We start from the raw sequence: 18,746 nt of genomic DNA, 5'->3' as shown, positions 1-18,746 counted from the left end.
TGCTCGTGCCCGCCCATGGGCCGCGACCTTAGCCTAAACCCGACCCGATATATCGGGCCGTGCCGGCCAGCATTAAAATATTTCGGATCGTGCCGTGCCTGAGCCATGCTTTTTTTTCGTGCTTCAGATCGATCCATCTAGCCTGACCTAAATGTACACCTATGCATATCCTTATATTTGTTGTCAGACGTGAGAAGGCTTGTATTAGTGTCAGCGTGCGAGAGCGACTAGAGACACTGGACAGCTAGTAGCCAAAGCTCTAGCCGGAACGTTGCCCCCTCGACACTTAACGGTAAACTGCCACGTTGCAGCACAATAGAAAATAAAAAAGTCGAAAAGTAGAAACGGAAAAAGGACAGCTGCGTCGCTTCCTCTCGAGTGCAACAGGGACACAAGGCAACAAACACAATCTCGCCCAATCTAGCTCACTCCGAAAGATCAAACGCCCCACCTAAAACACCATTAAAGAAACGCGCACAGACACAAAAAAAAAACTCTCTCCGTTCCTCTTCACACCAAAGCACGGGAGGCGAAGAAGAGGACAAGGGGCGGAAGGCTGCAAACCCTAGCGCTGGGTCGAAGCAACGTCGTGCGCCAGCCACAGGCGCCAGACCCGCGCGCACCTGCATTCGCGATTCCTTTACCTTCACGCCGCGGCAACTCCGCATTGTGTTGTGCCGTGCTTTGTGCCAGGACGGGGATCCATGGCGTTGTCGGCGCGACGAGGCTCGTGGTGGTAGGGCCGCGCGGGTGCCGGATCCGGGAGACGCGGCATGGCGCTCTTCCGCAAGTTCTTCTACCGCAAGCCGCCCGATGGGCTCCTTGAGATCACCGAACGCGTCTATGGTGCGTTTACCCCGTCCAATCCCTCCACCTTGTGACCTTGTCAATGCCAGTGTCTATTCGCAGGGGAATGCTCTCTGCGTGGTGGTCTGATTTGCGTTTCCATTGTCGAATGCCGTGGTAAATGTGTCGGGGCAATGCGGCGTTACTGGAAATGTTTCGGTGTTTGTTTTTTCCCCTTATTGGTTTGTCGTGCAAACGTCTTTACTTCCTTCTGGTGAGAGACCGTGTTGAGATCAGACTGAGGAAATTTCAGCGACCATCGACCTTTAGCAACACTACTTCAGCGAACGTGCTGTAATATTGAGTCACAATTTTTTTTTACCTTCTAAGCCATAATTTCTGGAATTGTTTCGGAGGACAACTGTTTGTCTACAGTGTTGTTACTTGCAGTGCCGTGTGCAATATGGTTCAGTGTATTGAGGTTTGCTTACAAGGCATTACTTCTTTTGTTTTGGATTTCTAAGGCCAATCTCAGAACAGGGAGGGGGGGGGGGGGGGGGGGGGGCGGTCATGAGAGTTTTATAAGTACCATTAAGTAAGATATCAATGTAGCAAATATACTGCCATGTCACAGTGCTGATGAAGAGATAGAAGATCAAAGTTCCATGGTGTAAAATGAGTTGTGGGGATGAAACCCTTCCACAATGTTTCCAACACATGGAAGCCTTGGAAACTGGGACAGGAAACCCCCACCGAGACTGGCGTAACCGCTTAAGGGTGGACGTGGTTCAACCATGGAGCAAACTGGAGTTGATCCAGCGATCCATGCACTGTGCAGAGGATTATATTAACTTTGTTTGACTCGATGGCCAAGTGGACATTATGGGTTGAGCATTCATACAAGAGGCGGAGCTGCTGTGGTGCTTGGCATCACCTTGCAGCCCTGTGCTCCATGCAAACTAGATTAATGACTGAATAATTGAATGCTTCACAAACCTATTAAAATCGCACATCAATACATCATTGAAACACAGTTTAATTGATGAGAGAAAATTAGAGAGATAAGAGATGTATCAAACAGTGCTGCACTGCTGCTCAATAAATTACATGGAGCTATGTGCACCAACGTAGCCACACACGGATCTGCAGCCTGGCTAGGTGAGGTGTTCTGTCCCTGCACCCATCTACCACTTGTCGAGGGTGCTCCACGCGCTGCGCGCAATTGCCCCGTACCACGGTATCCAGCTGTATGTGCCCACTGCAGCTCCTCTAGGGTCTTCATGGCCACAACCATCTGCTGCTTGTCGGGGTGCTCCACCATCGCATGCAGACACAATCTGCTTCAGAGAGATTGGTGTGAAAGGCTGTGATGTGGAACTAGAGAATGAGGCGGTGCCGGCACAAAGGAACTGATGGGCAAAGTATGACAGCGGGGTGAATAGGTTTACTTGACCCTACAGGTCAATGGACCTCAAAATGATGACCTAATAAAGTCTAATTTCTGGGGCAGGGCAGCTAGCCATTGTGCCAACCTGACATGCCCTTTCTGTAGTTGATGAAACATCTGATGAGTGATATTGTTAGATTGGAATTTGTAAAAGAGTGGATTCTGTCCATTTGTTACTTAGTAAGAGAGATTTGCAAGGCATCTTTGTTTACTATTCCGTCATTGTTGCAGCACAAGTGGAATTTGTTATGGAGTGGATTCTGTACATTTGTTACTTAGTAAGAGAGGTCTGCAATGCATCTTTGTTTACTATTCCGTCATTGTTGCAGCACAAGTGGTTTCCAGTGTCCCATGACAAAGTTTCACTGTCTTGTCATATACCATGATGAAGTGGACCCAAATCTTGTATCAAGGCATGCCTGTGATCTCAAAGACAGTCACTTACATTTACTTTAATTTTTTGACACATTTGGGCACATGGAAAGTTTTTGTGTAACCAAAAGTTGTCCTGTAGGAGATTTCATATGCTTTTGAGACCAACACAAGTCCATCTTTGTGAAATTTTGTGGCAATGAAGTCCAATATGAGTATCTGACAACATTAGATAATTTGACATGGAATAAATATATATTATTTGAAATAAAAATTAGTTATTCTAATTAAGAAACATCATTCACTTGTCACAAATGTCAGAGGGACAAACAATAAGAATCACACACAAAAAGAAATAAAGTTTCCAAGAAGGGCAGTACAGATCTGGTGCTCTTGACTGAGTACTAGAATAAGCATGAGCCAGGGCCTGCTAATTGTAACAATCAGTAAAATGTTGGTATGTCCATTTTTTTGTATGGCTTACTAACTAGCCCTTTTTATGTTCAACATGCTTGCAACTAGCAAAACTTCACTGTGAAAAGGAATACAGATAGAAGCCCAGTTATATTTTTTGTACTGATATATTTTTTTCTAAAGCAAATTGCAGCTGATTTTGTTCTCTACTTTTTTGTATTCTGTCGACCTGTTGGTTCAAGTATTATTAAACATAGCAATGACTTGTTATGTGTGCATTTTGTTTCATTTTGAAGTTTAATTTGCAATGTATACTGTATAACATCTGGATTATAGTTGTGTCTGTTTCTGTTGCTCTTCACTATATTCCTTTGTTTTGTGAACGCTATTGTTTCCTATTATTGTGTCAAGATTTATGGGGAAAATATGAATCCACTCGTACAGTCGTACATGTGAGTAGATCCAGCACATTAGCCCTCCAAAGTGCGTTGAGATTTGTGCAGATGATGTTACAAGACTCGATTTCAAAATTGATTTGGTGAAGTGTTATTGGCTTCCTGCTAAAATGTTTTTTTTGTCCCTGTATTGTGCATTTGTAGTGTTCGATTCTTGCTTCACAACTGATGTCTTCGATGATGATAAATACCGGGATTATATTGGTGACATTGTTGCACAACTTCAGAGCCACTTCGCTGATGCTTCATTTATGGTCTTCAACTTTCGGGATGGAGACAGTCAAAGTTTACTGGCGAATATATTATCAAGTTATGATATGGTAGTTATGGACTACCCCAGACAATACGAGGGATGCCCTCTCCTTACAATAGAAATGATTCATCATTACTTGAGGTCAGGGGAGAGTTGGCTCTCTCTGGGCCAGCAAAATGTCCTAATAATGCATTGTGAGCGTGGTGGCTGGGCTGTACTTGCATTCATGTTAGCAGGACTGCTGTTGTATAGAAAGCAGTTCATTGGTGAGCAGAGGACACTGGAAATGATTTACAGGCAAGCTCCTCATGAACTGGTTCAGTTGTGGTCACCATTGAATCCTATGCCTTCTCAGATAAGATACTTACATTACATATCTCGGAGGAACGTGAGTTCAGAGTGGCCACCTCAGGACCGGGCCCTTACTTTAGACTGTGTTATACTAAGAAACATTCCAGGCTTCAATGAAGAGGGAGGATGTAGACCAATATTCCGTATTTATGGACAGGATCCTTTACCTGCTACAAATAACACACCTAAGGTGCTGTTTGCAACACCAAAAAGGAGCAAATATGTTAGGCTTTACAAGAAGGTTAGTTTTTTATACCACTTTCTGCTTCCAGAATTAGCAAATTCATTGTTTTGTATCTGGCATGCAGAGTGAGAACACATATATTTGCTGAGTTATTCTTTAGATTTTCTCATCTGGCACGCCATGGCTCTCTCAATGTTGTAATAGTCATTAAAGTTTACTTCTGTTACCCAGGCAGACTGTGAACTGATTAAGATTGACATCCATTGCCATATTCAAGGTGATGTTGTCCTTGAATGCATTAGCATTGATGTTGATCAAGAACGAGAAGAGATGATGTTCCGAGTCATGTTCAATACAGCCTTTATCAGATCTAACATTCTGATGTTAAACCGTGATGAAATCGATATATTGTGGGATGCCAAAGATCGATTCCCGAAGGAATTCAGAGCTGAGGTATGTATTTGTTGCAGTGAATCAGTGTTTTTTTATCTAGAAGTTATGCAAAAGTCGATAATTTGTTTTGTCTTCTGGTTAAAGGTTCTTCTTTCAGAAATGGACACTGCCAATCAGTTAGGTCCCATGGAGGTGGCAGGTATAGGAGAGAAGGGGGGTTTACCAGTTGAAGCATTTGCAAAGGTTCAAGAGATGTTCAGCAATGTGGACTGGCTAGATCCAACTGGGGATGCTGCAGTCCAGCTTTTCCAGCGACTTACTTCATCAGAAAATATTCAGCTGAGGCAAGGATTCTTGTCCCCAAGTAAGAAAGAAGCAGAATCGTTAGAGCTTGGTTCAATCTCTCCAATAGACAAGCATTTTGACAATGTTCAACAAGAACCAAGCAAAGTTGAACACCCCACAGTCTATGTGAACAAACTGGAAAATGTTGGCCAAGAGAGATTGGTCTTGTTGGAGCAAACCACTAATTCTGAAGTTAAAACTGGAATTTCTGTTGTCCAAGAAAATCCTGGCTCTCTAGTTCACAAGGTTGACAGTAACGCAAAACAGTCAATTTCACTGGAAAAGGCTGTTCCCTCTACCATGAAATCTATTGATCCAGTTCTTAAGGATCAAAATGCTAAACTTGATGAGCAACATGGTTCAGGCCAACACTCTTTTCCCACTATAATTATGTCACAGCGATTTCCAATTTCTAGTTCATGCCCTGCTCTTTCTGGCTACTCCAGTCCTAGATTACTTTCAGCTTGTCCAAGATTTAATAGTGCACCTTCAGCCCTTGGAATTACAGCTCTGTTGGAAGACCATGCTGGAAGTGCTGAGAATCGTTGTGGTTCAACTACTTTGACCTTTGACACAACAGGTACTCCTGTTGTAACAAAGGGTATGCCACTGCTACGCCCTCCACCATCGCCACTAGATTTGCTGGTATCAGATTCTACTATGATGTCAGAAGCAAAAGGCTCATCCCAACCTACCCTCAACAATTCAGGTTAAGTCGGAATGCATTTTAAGAATAATTTTCATGTATTTTTTATAATTAAACTGTTTTCATGTTGTAGGCCTTCCATCTCATCCAGAGAGACAATTGACATTTCAGTCACTTGGAACTACTACTCCGGCCACAAATCATCAGAAATCCTCAACTACTGTCACAATTGAATTGTTGCCAACTTCTGCTCCACCCCCACCCCCACTGCCCCCACCATCATCAGTTTTCAGTTCTAGGATTTATCATCTGCCTCCATCTCCAACTTCTTTCAGATCTCCAGCGCCAGCTGCACCACAACCTCCACCTGTGCCACCCCCACCTCCACCTATGCCTAGGCCTTTTCCTGTAAGGTCTCATGCACCACAACCGCTGACCCCCCAACCACCTGCTTTGAGTTCATCTCTTATACTGTCAGGGACACCTCAATCCCCACCTTCCCCACCGCCTTCTAGGTGCTCTCTCAGTAAACCTCCTGCACCACCACCACCACCACCACCACCTCCACTACTTGCTTCTACTTCATCTACCATTAGACCTGCTGCATCACATCTGCCTCTATTTGCATCTACTTCATCTCCTGTTAGGCCTGCTGCACCCCCTCCACCGCCTGCCCCAACATCATCACCTATTAGAGCTTCAGCATTGCCTCCACCTCCACCACCTGGAACGAGCTCCAGTCCACGTCCACCCCCTCCACCATGCTATTCATCAAAACAATCATCCAGCCCCATGGGCAAATCGATGCCATCACCTCCTGTTCCGCCACCACCCTCCCATGGAGGACGCAATGGAGCTTCTGGTAACATTGTACCCCCGCCAGCACCCCCTGGCAGTAATGCTAAACTGTTTGGTCCTCAGGGGCGTGGACCTGCACCTCCTTCAGGTCCAATGTCAAAGAGCTTTCAATCTGGCCAGGCTGTGTTGAGAAGGTCTAATTTGAAGCCACTTCATTGGGTGAAAGTAACAAGAGCAATGCATGGTAGTCTGTGGGCGGAGTCACAGAAGCCTGACGAAACTTTAAAGTACCTCACTGGCACCTTGAATAAACTTGTTAATGATCATATGAATTGGGATTTTCATACTAATGTGTCTTTCGGGTGACCTGGACAGAGCTCCTGTGTTTGATATGTCAGAATTAGAAAATCTTTTCTCAGCTGCACTGCCAAGTTCAGATTCAAGGCGTTCAGATAAGTCAGGCAGTCGTGCATCTGGGTCGAAACCAGAGAAAATTCATCTTGTGAGTTGTTTTACCACTGCAGCATGTCTCTGCACTCCAATTTCTTTAACTATTGTGCTATCACCCTGATCTTTTGTGTTGTGCACATTCCACTCCAATTTTTATGTTAAACTAGTGAAGATCACTTCCTGCAATAAATGCTTGCATCCCAAAATATAAGGTGCGCTTTGACTTGGTTTGTTTCATCAATATCACACTTTGACATTACAAAGTGTTTCTAAATACAGGTACAACCTACCCATTTTTTGTAGCACAAGCTTTTCATATGATTAGATCATTAGACTAATTGAGTAATTGTTGGTAAAAATAGTGAATTTTGAATATTGAAGTACATGTGCACCTTATATTTTGGGATAGGAGTACTATTTTAGTTGAACATGGACATTAGTATTCTTTAGCACAACAACAACAACAACAACAACTTTTAATCCCAAGCAAGTCAGGGTGGGCTAGAATTGAAACCCAGCAGAAACCACAAGTCAAGATTCAGGCACATGGTTAACTATTTTTCACGCACTCTTATTCAAGGATAAATCTTTCGGTATTTTTTATCCTTTCAAGTCTTCTTTTACTGTCTCTTTCCATGTTAACTTTGGCCTTCTATCTCTCTTTTCTATTACTAACGTGTCATAGGATCCCACTGCGTATTGGTGCCTCTGGTGGTCTCTGTTAGACATGTCCAAACCATCTCAATCGGTGTTGGACAAGCTTTTCTTTATGGTGCTACCCGTTGTCTATCACGTATATCATTGTTCTGGACTTGATCCCTTCTTATATGACCACAAATCAAACACAACACATATTTTTGTAACACTTATTTTCTGAACATGTCGTATCTTTGTAGGCCAACATTTTGCACCATACAACTTAGGTGTAATTGCTCTCCTATAAAACTTTCCTTTTACCTTCTATGGTACCCCTCTTGTCACGTAGAACGCCAGATGCTTGACGCCACTTTATCCACTCTGCTTTGATTCTATGGCTAACATCTTCATCAATATCCCCATCTCTTTGTAGCATTGATCCTAAATACTGAAATGTATATTTCCAGAGAATTAATTGACCTTTCAAACTAACATCTCCCTTAGTAGTGTCGAAGTAACATCTCATATGTTTAGTTTTAGTTCTACCAGTCCAAAACCTTTGGACCCTAGAGTCTCTTGCCACAACTCTTGTATCCTATTTACTCCTGCCCATCTTGCATCAACTAGCACTACATCCTCTGCAGAAAACATGCACCAAGCGATATCCCTTTGTATGTCTCTTGTGACCTCATTCATTTTTTTATCGAACACGCAGGAGTGCTGCGTATCATTAAATTAAGAAAGGAAGGAGGGTCCAAAAATATTCCAATTACAAATACAAAGAAAAGACACCCTATGGTGGCCACAACTTAGAATACATGAAAACATCCATGAAGGAACACCTAAAGAGGCCACCACCTACACAGACCCGACACACCAGCCCAGCACCAGACAACATCTTCATCTATGATGTTATCATCTACTCCCTCTACGAGATCCCTGCAAGAAACCTGGAATGGGAGCTGTAAGAAGAGCTAGATGTTTGGCCCCAATGGACTTTCATAAATCAATATCTTCTTCAGCTCTTCTTATAGCTACCTCCAAGTTGGGTTTAATTCTGTTAAAGACACACCCATTTCTATGGTTCTAGAGAGTCCATAGCCCGAGGGTGATTAAAAATTAAATCCTTTTTTTTGCAATCCCATGCAGCTGTTCACTGGTTCTACTCCACCACTGCATAGTGCTCTCTTCCCCTAGCGGAGGAGCAAAACCAGGCAGATTGACTTGTCCAAGCAGCTGGAACCAAAAGTTCCTAGCAAAGACACAACCCACCAATATATGGTCTATACTTTCTTGTCCTTGGTCACACAAAGGACATTTGTCAGGATGGCTTAAACCTCTTTTCTCTAGACGGTCTGCTGTCCAACACCTTCTTAAATCAGCAAGCCATAGGAAGAATTTACATTTAGGAGGTGACCAAGTTTTCCAAATTAATTCCCAATGTTCAGCTTGGGTCGACCCAATGAAGAAACCCTCATAGGCTGCTTTTGCTGAGTAGTTTCCATCAGTAGCAAGCCTAAAAATATGTTTGTCTTCCATGTCTGGTTGTAGTTGGAATGTTTGAAGTGCTTCCCAGAGATCTAGGAGGTCAGCAATAACTCCTACTGTCAAGGCCCCTTTAATATCAGTTAACCATTTTCAATCTGTTAAGGCCTCAAGAACAGTTCTGCTGTTCTTAATCCTGTTTGGAACCACTGCAATCAGTCGAGGAGCAAGGTCTTCAGTTTTCTTTCCATGGACCCAACGATCTTGCCAAAATAAGGTTAAAGAACCATTCCCAATTTCAATGAGCATGGCAGTGGAAAAGAATGCCTTCATTTTTTTGGAAAACTGCATAGGCAATGAGGACCACAGTTTATCCGGTTCTGTTTTGCTTAGCCACAGCCATCTCATTCTTAAGGCCCATCCCAATTCTTTGAGACTAGAGATACCAAGACCGCTAATTTCGAGAGGTCTACAGACTCTACCCCAAGCCACTAAACAATGTTCTCCTCTGACATCTTTCCTTCCACGCTAGAGAAAGCTTTTTCTGATCTTGTCAATAGCCTTGAGTGATCCTGGCGGTATGTCTATCACTTGTTTGAATACTAGTCACAACATTGTTGTCAGTGTTTTTAAGGCGTCGCCTAGGCGTCCAGACGCTTGAAGAATTATGAGCGCCTTGCTCGCCTAGGCGCTGCCTAGGCGTCCAGGCGGTTGTCCAATGCCTCGCCTCGCCTTACCGCCTTAAGAACACTGATTGTTGTACATGTCCTTAATAAGCCCAACATACTTAGTTAGAACTTTATGTTGTCCAATGCCCACCACATAACATTCATTGGTATTTTGTCATAAACCTTCTCCAAGTCAATGAAAACCGTGTCTAGAATCTTCTATTTATACTGCTTCATCACTTGTCTTGTTAAGAAAATGGCTTTCATGGTTGTCCTTTCGAGCATGAAATTGTTTATAGAGATCCTTATTATTTCTCTTAGATGGTGCTTGATATTCTCTCCCATAGTTTCATATTATGGCTCATCAACTTAGTTTCTCAATAATTAGTACAACTTTGAATATCTCCCTTATTCTTGTAGATCGGTACCAATATACTGATGGAATAAGTCATGTGGTCAGCAGCAGTTGCAGTTTTGACTGTTGCAGGACAGCAGCAGTTGCAGCAAGACAACATGCAGCAGTCTTTTGACTGCGCAGGACAGCAGTAGCAGCAGTCTTTTGACTGCGCAGCAGCAACAACCTTTTGACTGCTGCAGGACAGCAGCAGTTGCAGCAGGACAGCATGCAGCAGCAGTCTTTTGATTGCGCAAGACAGCAGTAGCAGCACAGCAGAGGACAACAGTAGCAGCACAGCAGTTTTGACTGCACTTTAGCATCTAAAGGACAGCACCTGTGTGCTGCAGCGTGTAGTGTAGTGTGTAGTGCAGTGTAGTGCAGCCCCTAGGGCTATAAATATGTGTCCCCAATCCCTCTAAGGGTATGACATTGTGTAGTGTTTGAGGAAATAAACAGAAAAATTGCCCCAACTCATAGTGTCATCCTCTTGATGAGAGTTAGAGTCCCTCTACTTACAATTGGTATCAGAGGCAAACTATCCTGCAGCCTAAACATCTCTTGCTCATCTCCTTCCCGCGCCTCTCCCCACACTCAGTCGGCAGCAAGAGCTCCAACTGTTTCTTCCTCTCCTGCTCAGACGAGCAGCCTTTCGTCTGATACAGCCTCTTCCACACGCAGCGACCCCTCAGTAGCCCACCATGTCCCTACGCTCGGTCACTTCGAGTGCGCGGCGCCAGCAAGAGGCCGAGGTCGCCGCAGCACAAGAACGCGAGCGAGCAGCAGCAGCGGCTGCAGCGACAGCGGCGAGGGCAGCACGGTTGGCAGCGGAACTGGCAGCAGCGAGAGCGGAAGTAGAAGCAGCGGAGGCGGCGGATGCTGCACGTGCGGCGGCAGCAGAGCTCGAGGTTCTGCGCGGCAGTAGAGCTGGCAGCTCTGCTTCTGTCGACGACAACACCGACGAAGAGCTCAGGCTGGCGAGGGAAGCAGCGCGAGAGCAGGCGGCACAGTGGGCAGCCGCGCATCCCCATGGGGGCGCGTGCGGCGGCAGCAGAGCTCGAGGTTCTGCGCGGCAGTAGAGCTGGCAGCTCTGCTTCTGTCGACGACAACACCGACGAAGAGCTCAGGCTGGCGAGGGAAGCAGCGCGAGAGCAGGCGGCACAGTGGGCAGCCGCGCATCCCCATGGGGGCGCGCGTGGCGGCAGCCCAGATAGGCGCCGACGCGCTGACGGCGCTCCAGGCGAGGGCGCACGCGGCGGCAGCCCAGACGGGCGTAGACGCGCCGGCGGTGCTCCCGGCGGCGGCGATCGAGTCGACGGAGATCGCGGCCTCTACAGGCGGCGCGACTCTCCCTCCCCGGATCGGTACCATGGTCGCCGCATGGCCCAGGCCATTGTCAGGGACATCGGTCCCGGCGGTGGGTGGCCTACCCTCACCAAGACCAACTACGTCGAGTGGGCCGCGGTGATGAGGGTACGGCTCCAGGTTCGCCAATTGTGGGAAGCAGTTCGGTACAGCGACGTCGACTACCATGAGGATCGGCGGGCGCTGGATGCCCTCATTGCTGCAGTCCCGTCCGAGATGCAGTTTTCGCTTTCCCAGAAGCGGACTGCCAAGGAGGCCTGGGACGCCATCGCTGCGATCCGCATCGGCAACGATCGTGCCCGCAAGACCACACTGCAGGCACTTCGCAAGGAGTGTGAGAACCTGGCCTTCAAGCCAGGTGAGGATGTTGATGACTTTGCTCTCTGCCTCGACACTCTGTTGCAGGAGATGGTGCAGTTCGGCGACGACACCTACGATGAGGAGAGAGCTGTTGAGAAGCTCTTCCGTTGCATCCCCGAGAAGTACAAGCAGATCGCTCGCTCGATCGAGTCTCTGCTAGACCTCTCCACGATGACGATTGAAGAGGCGATAGGTCGTCTCAAGGTGGTCGACGGCGACGAACCACAGACTCCCTCTGGGCCTATCACTATTGGCGGGAAGCTACATCTCACTCGGGAGCAGTGGGAGGCCTGCCAGGGTGACCAGAAGAAGGGGGAGTCCTCCTCGACACGAGGCCGCAAACGCGGCAAGCCGCTCAAGGCGCGTGGAGGCGCCCAGGCCAGGGCGCGAGGACATGCTGAGGGTGGTGCCCGTGGAGGTGCCCAAGGCGGCGCCGTCGGCAACAAGAAGCCGGCACGAGACGACGGCTGTCACAACTGCGGCAAGCTTGGCCACTGGGCCAGGGACTGTCGACAGCCACGACGTGGCCAGGCCAACGTCGCACAGGCGGAGGCGGAGGAGGAGGCTCTGCTCCTAGCACATGCAAGCATCGAGCTATCTCCAGCGGCACCGGCCGCAGCGGCACTCCTCCACCTTGATGAGTCGAAAGCACGCGCTTTCCTCGGCGACGGCTCCAACAAAGACATGATCGAAGGATAGTGCCTCGACACCGGCGCCACTCATCACATGACCGGCCGACGAGAGTTCTTCACCGAGCTTGACTCTAGCGTTCGAGGCTCCGTCAAGTTTGGGGACGCCTCCGGCGTAGAGATCAAGGGCGCCGGCTCAGTCGTCTTCACCGCCGCATCTAGTGAGCACAGGCTGCTCACCGGAGTCTACTACATCCCCGCGTTGAGGAACTCTATCATCAGCTTGGGACAGCTGGATGAGAACGGTTCGCGCGTGGAGGTCGAGCATGGAGTCATGAGGATCTGGGACCCCTCTCGTTGCCTTCTTGCCAAGGTACGCAGGAGTCCAAATCGGCTATACATCCTCAATGTGAAGGTGGCACAGCCTTGCTGCTCGTCGGGACGACGGGGCATGGCAGTGGCACGAGCGCTTCGGGCACCTTAACTTCGAGGCCCTGAAGCGGCTCAGTGCCAAGGAGATGGTACGAGGCCTGCCGTGCCTTGACCATGTGGAGCAATTCTGCGATGTCTGCGTGTTGACAAAGCAGAGACGGCTCCCCTTTCCCCAGCAGTCGAGCTTCCGAGCCAAGGAGGCTCGAGCTCGTGCATGGGGACTTGTGTGGCCCGGTGACACCAGCCACACCAGGAGGACGACGCTACTTCTTGCTGCTCGTTGACGATCTCTCTCGCTACATGTGGGTGATGATCCTTGGCAGCAAGGGAGAGGCTGCGAACGCCATCAGGCGTGTGCAGGTCGCTGCGGAGGCGGAGTGCGGCCGCAAGCTGCGTGTGCTGCGCACCGACAACGGCGGCGAATTCACGGCGGCTGAGTTCGCGTCGTACTGCGCGGATGAGGGCGTTCAGCGCCACTACTCCGCGCCGTACAGCCCGCAGCAGAACGGCGTCGTCGAGCGACGCAACCAGACGGTTGTGGGGATGGCTCGGGCTCTCCTCAAGCAGAGAGGAATGCCAGCTGTCTTCTGGGGAGAGGCGGTGGTGACAGCGGTTTACATCCTCAACCGCTCGCCCACCAAGGCTCTCAACGGGATGACACCGTACGAGGCTTGGCATGGGCGCAAGCCGGCGGTCTCTCACTTACGGGTCTTCGGCTGCCTCGCGTTCACCAAGGAGCTTGGCCACATCAGCAAGCTCGACGATAGGAGCACCCCGGGGGTGTTCATTGGCTACACGGAGGGCTCGGAGGCCTACCGCATCCTTGACCCAAGAACACAGCGTGTGCGCACGGCACGCGACGTAGTGTTCGACGAAGGGCGAGGATGGGCGTGGGACAAGGCGGTGGACGACGACACGACTCCGACGTACGACTTCACCATCGAGTACGTCCACTTTGAGGGAGCTGGGGGAGTAGGCAACTCTTCTCCGAGCAGGTCTACCCCAGCCCCCAAGTCTCCACCGACTCCAGCACCACATTCTCCAGCTCCTGCTACAACGAGCTCTTCACCACCACGCACTCCAGCCACGACTCCGGCTACAGCGAGCTCTTCGCCACCACGTACTCCAGCACCGACGGTACCCTCTCCGGGAACGTCCTCTCCGACACCAGCTCGTGTTGAGCACGACCCAGTGGAGCTCGTGACCCCTCTGTCCCGCGACGAGGAGCACGTCGACGCGTGCTACGACGGCGAGCCGTTGCGGTATCGAAGGGTGGAGGGCCTTCTTATCGACCCGTCGGTGCCAGGCCCTGCATCTCGTATTCTGGCAGGAGAGTTGCATCTTGCATGCGACGATGGTGAGCCTCGGTCTTTCGCGGAGGCCGAGAAACATGCGGCTTGGCGTGCCGCGATGCAGTCGGAGATGGACACGGTTGAGACGAACCGCACCTGGGAGCTCGCTGATCTTCCTCATGGTCATCGCACGATCACCCTTAAATGGGTGTTCAAACTGAAGAGGGATGAAGCCGGCGCCATTGTCAAGCACAAGGCTCGCTTGGTGGCACGCGGTTTCCTACAGCAGGAGGGGATCGACTTCGACGATGCTTTCGCCCCCGTGGCACGGATGGAATCCGTGCGACTCCTTGCGCTGTCAGCCCAGCAGGGCTGGCACGTTCATCACATGGACGTCAAGTCGGCGTTTCTTAACGGCGACTTAAAGGAGGAGGTCTACGTACACCAGCCGCCAGGTTTTGCGATCCCTGGCAAGGAAGGCAAGGTGTTGCGCCTGCGCAAGGCCCTCTACGGCTTGCGACAGGCACCAAGGGCGTGGAATGCCAAGCTGGATTCCACGCTCAAGAGGATGGGCTTCATGCCAAGCCCGCACAAGGCGGCCATCTATCGGCGGGGCAATGGAGAAAATGCCCTGCTGGTGGGTGTCTACGTCGACGACTTGGTGATCACTGGCGCCAAGGATGCAGAGGTGGCAGCGTTCAAGAAAGAGATGAAGGCCACCTTCCAAATGAGTGATCTGGGGCACCTCTCCTTCTACCTGGGGATTGAGGTGCACCAGGGGGACTCCGGGATCACACTTCGCCAGACCGCCTACGCCAAGCGTATTGTTGAGCTGGCTGGGCTCACCGACTGCAACCCAGCTCTCACTCCGATGGAGGAGAGGCTGAAGCTGAGTCGCGACAGCACGACGGAGGAGGTGGACGCTACACAGTACCGGCGCCTTGTGGGGAGCCTTCGCTACCTCGTCCACACACGGCCTGACTTGGCATACTCCGTCGGCTACGTTAGTCGGTTTCTGCAGCGACCGACGACGGAGCATGAGCAGGCTGTGAAGAGGATCATCCGCTATGTTGCGGGGACTCTCGACCACGGTCTCTACTACCCGAGGTGCCATGGGGAGGCACACCTTGTCGGGTACAGCGATAGCGACCACGCCGGCGACATCGACACCAGCAAGAGCACAAGCGGGATCCTCTTCTTCCTCGGCAAGTGCCCCATCAGCTGGCAGTCGGTCAAGCAGCAGGTGGTGGCCATGTCCAGCTGCGAGGCTGAGTACATAGCGGCCTCCACCGCTTCAACTCAGGCGCTCTGGCTTGCTCGCCTACTCAGTGATCTCCTCGGGAGAGACGTTGGAGCAGTTGAACTTCGGGTGGACAGCCAATCCGCCTTGGCATTGGCCAAGAACCCCGTGTTCCATGAACAGAGCAAGCACATCCGGGTGAGATACCACTTCATCCGTGACTGTTTGACAGAAGGGAGCATCCATGCGCGCTACATCAACACCAAGGATTAGCTTGCTGACTTGCTCACCAAACCCCTTGGGAGGATCAAGTTCCTTGAGCTTTGTTCCAGGTCTGGGATGGCTCAACTTTCTCACAAGACGACGCACAAGACTTAGGGGGAGAATGATGGAATAAGTCATGTGGTCAGTAGCAGTTGCAGTTTTGACTGCTGCAGGACAACAGCAGTTGCAGCAAGACAACATGCAGCAGTCTTTTGACTGCTGCAGGACAACAAAGTTGCAGCAGGACAGCATGCAGCAGCAGTCTTTTGACTGCGCAGGACAGCAGTAGCAGCACAGCAGAGGACAGCAGTAGCAGCACAACAGTTTTGACTGCACTTTAGCATCTAAAGGACAGCACCTGTGTGCTGCAGCGTGTAGTGTAGTGTGTAGTGCAGTATAGTGCAGCCCCTAGGGCTATAAATATGTGTCCCCAACCCCTCTAAGGGTATGACATTGTGTAGTGTTTGAGGAAATAAACAGAAAAATTGCCCCAACTCATAGTGTCATCCTCTTGATGAGAGTTAGAGTCCCTCTACTTACATATACTTCTTCACTCGTTAGGCATCTTGTTCAACCTTAACATTTGGTTGAACAACTTGGTTAGCCATACTATAACTATGTCCTTGAGACATCTCTATTCCCCAATTGAGATACCATTAGGGCTCCTTACCTTACCCCTTTCATACTTTTCAATGCCTTTCTAACCTTAGATTCTTGGATTCTATGCACAACGCGCCTATTGTTGTCATCAAAAGAGTCATCCGATTGAATGGTTGTGTCCCCATTCTCTCTATTGAAATTTGTCAAAATACTCTCGCTATCTATGTCTGATCTTTTTTCTCGAAAACGCAGGAGAGGTGCGTTTCATTATCTATGTCTGATCTCATCCTTCTTTACAAAGATGTGTTCGTTTCATCCTTAATACACATTAGACTCCATCTTTTTTCTTGTATGTCCTATGGTAGGACATAACTGTTAGCTATTTGTGTACATGGGCCTAGCCCACAGCCCACTAGGGGTCCTTATCTGTTAGGGTTAGGGTTTGTACTGCATTGTTCATTCAATCCAACATGGTACCAGAGCTCTAGGTTCTCCCTCCCTCTCTCCAGCAGCCGCCGCCCCCACCCCTCCCCTTCAGCCGCTGCCGCCGCCCCCTCCCTTCTCCGGCGACCCATTCTCTCCCCTTCCCCTTCCTCTCTCCTACAGGGCGGCCCTCGTCGCGCCCCTGGCGGGCGTCTCCCCCCAACCGGCGCGCCGTCAGGCTTAGCAGCACCCGCGGCGGCCCTCTCCCCCGCGGCCGGCGTGCCGCCGGGACTCGCTGCGCCCGCGGCGGCCCTCTCCCCCGCGATTGGCGCGCCGCCGGGCACTCTCCCTCCTCCGGCGACCCTCTCTTCCGCGGCTGGAGCCCCGCTGGGCACCGCCACGTAACTGGCGGACTTTCCCTCTGCGGCCAGCGCGCCCCCGGCCGTCGCCGCGCCCTCTGCGGCCCACTTTCCCACTGTCTCCGGCCCTGCGCGTTCCTTCGCTGCTGTCGGAACGCCGCCGGGGCACACCTTTGTGCTCACCGCTACGCTTCTCCCCACTGTCGAGCCACCTCCGCCCGCGCCAACTTTATCTGCCACCCTCGCGGCAGCCCCTGGCCACGACGGGTCTCCGCCTGCTCCTGCGTTCTACCTACCGGATGCCGCCCTACTTCGCTCCCAACTGCTGGCGCCGGGTTTTCCACATGTCCCCACGATTGGCGGGGCCCCCGTTCGTGGCTGCCCCCTGCCGACCACTGTCTACAGTCAGTCGTCCGCCATCATCTCCTACCTGCGCACTCCTTCGGACGACGCTGCTATTCTCGCTGCCACCCGGGCGGCCGTTACGGCTGCTCGCCAGCGGGCCCAGGACGCCGCTCGTGCTCTTGAGCAGGAGCAGGCGGTTGTCGACGCCATTGAGCGCCAGTACACCGAGACCTACCGCCGTCTCGCTGGCAAGGGCGTGTCGGATGGCTCCCCCACATCCGCTCGCCACAGCGCCGACACCTTCGAGCCCGCCCCGGCCTCAACTCTTCGCGCTTCTCTTCATGCTCAGGCGGCGGCCCTCACCAGCATCCGGGCAACCGTCACCGACGTCCTTGCGCCGGACTCCACTCAGTACCCCCGGTGGCGCGATCAGGTCTTGCAGACCCTTCGCCGGTACGCCCTCGCCGACCACGTCCTCTCAGTGGTCCCTGACCCGTCAGAGGATTGGCTTCTGATGGACGAGGTGGTGCTCTCCTGGATTCATGGCACCCTCACGGCCGAACTTCAGGACATTGTTCGCGTACCGGACGCCACTGCTCACCGGATCTGGGGTGCTCTTGAGGCTCAGTTCCTCGGCCACCGCCAGACTCGGATTCTGTACCTCGAGACCGCCTTCCGTCAGCTTACTCAGGGCGATCTCTCTGTGGATGAGTACTGCCGTCAGATGAAGACGATGGCGGACACTCTTCGCACCCTCGGGGCCCCCATCACCGACGAGTGCCTCGTGCTCAACCTCCTCCGCGGCTTGAGCCCTCGCTTCGATCGTGTGACGCATGTTTCCTGATATCCAACAATAACCATTCCCCTTGTTTCTATTGTCCTGGTCACATACATTAGAGTTCATACTGATTACTCCTGCTTCCAGTATTACATTATACAATGATGTTGTTTCTGGTGTATATAGGGATGAAAACGGGACGCATGTTTCCTGATATCCATCCATCCCGAAAGGATCAAAACCTTAAATGGATAGTCCATATCTGAATCCTAATATCTGGCTGTGAGATCTGAAATTTTTTTTGGGATAGAATGTGGGATATGTGATAGATTACAGGATCAATAATATTCGTTTCTATTCAATCCAGTTTCATCCCTAGGTGACTAGGTGTATAGGTATCCAATTCCAAGGACAATTCTCTTGTATATGCCACCTTTTGAAGTCCCTTTTTCCTGCCATCTCCTAAAATCTAGTATTTCAACATCTGATCTGTTCAACTCTTGAAAGTGCTGGTATCAGATTCACATAGTCGTTACATAAGATACTAGTTAACAGTTTATTGTGTGGCTGTTTTGCTCTCAT

At 50.4% G+C, this 18,746-nt stretch overlaps 1 protein-coding gene across 3 annotated transcripts in view; it reads left to right on the top strand.

Moving 5' to 3' along the window:
• Positions 1-357: 357 nt before the first annotated feature.
• Positions 358-18,746, top strand: part of LOC103653301 (formin-like protein 6) — a 48,347-nt gene continuing 29,958 nt past the window's right edge. The window contains exons 1-6 of one of the 3 annotated variants that reach the window (XM_008680239.2): positions 358-846; positions 3,619-4,319; positions 4,494-4,715; positions 4,800-5,709; positions 5,780-6,731; positions 6,820-6,946. In XM_008680239.2, the coding sequence (XP_008678461.1) occupies positions 774-846; positions 3,619-4,319; positions 4,494-4,715; positions 4,800-5,709; positions 5,780-6,731; positions 6,820-6,946 (2,985 nt within the window). In that variant the 5' untranslated portion in view covers positions 358-773. The remainder of the gene's footprint in view (positions 847-3,618; positions 4,320-4,493; positions 4,716-4,799; positions 5,710-5,779; positions 6,732-6,819; positions 6,947-18,746) is intronic. The other 2 variants (XR_004857748.1, XR_565390.4) reach the window with 2 other exon arrangements.

This window comes from Zea mays, chromosome 4 (assembly GCF_902167145.1).
Source record: "Zea mays cultivar B73 chromosome 4, Zm-B73-REFERENCE-NAM-5.0, whole genome shotgun sequence".
Classification (NCBI taxonomy): Eukaryota; Viridiplantae; Streptophyta; class Magnoliopsida; order Poales; family Poaceae; genus Zea; species Zea mays.
The sequence above is the reverse complement of the archived record's forward strand: the minus strand, read 5'-3'. Positions and strand labels throughout refer to the sequence as shown.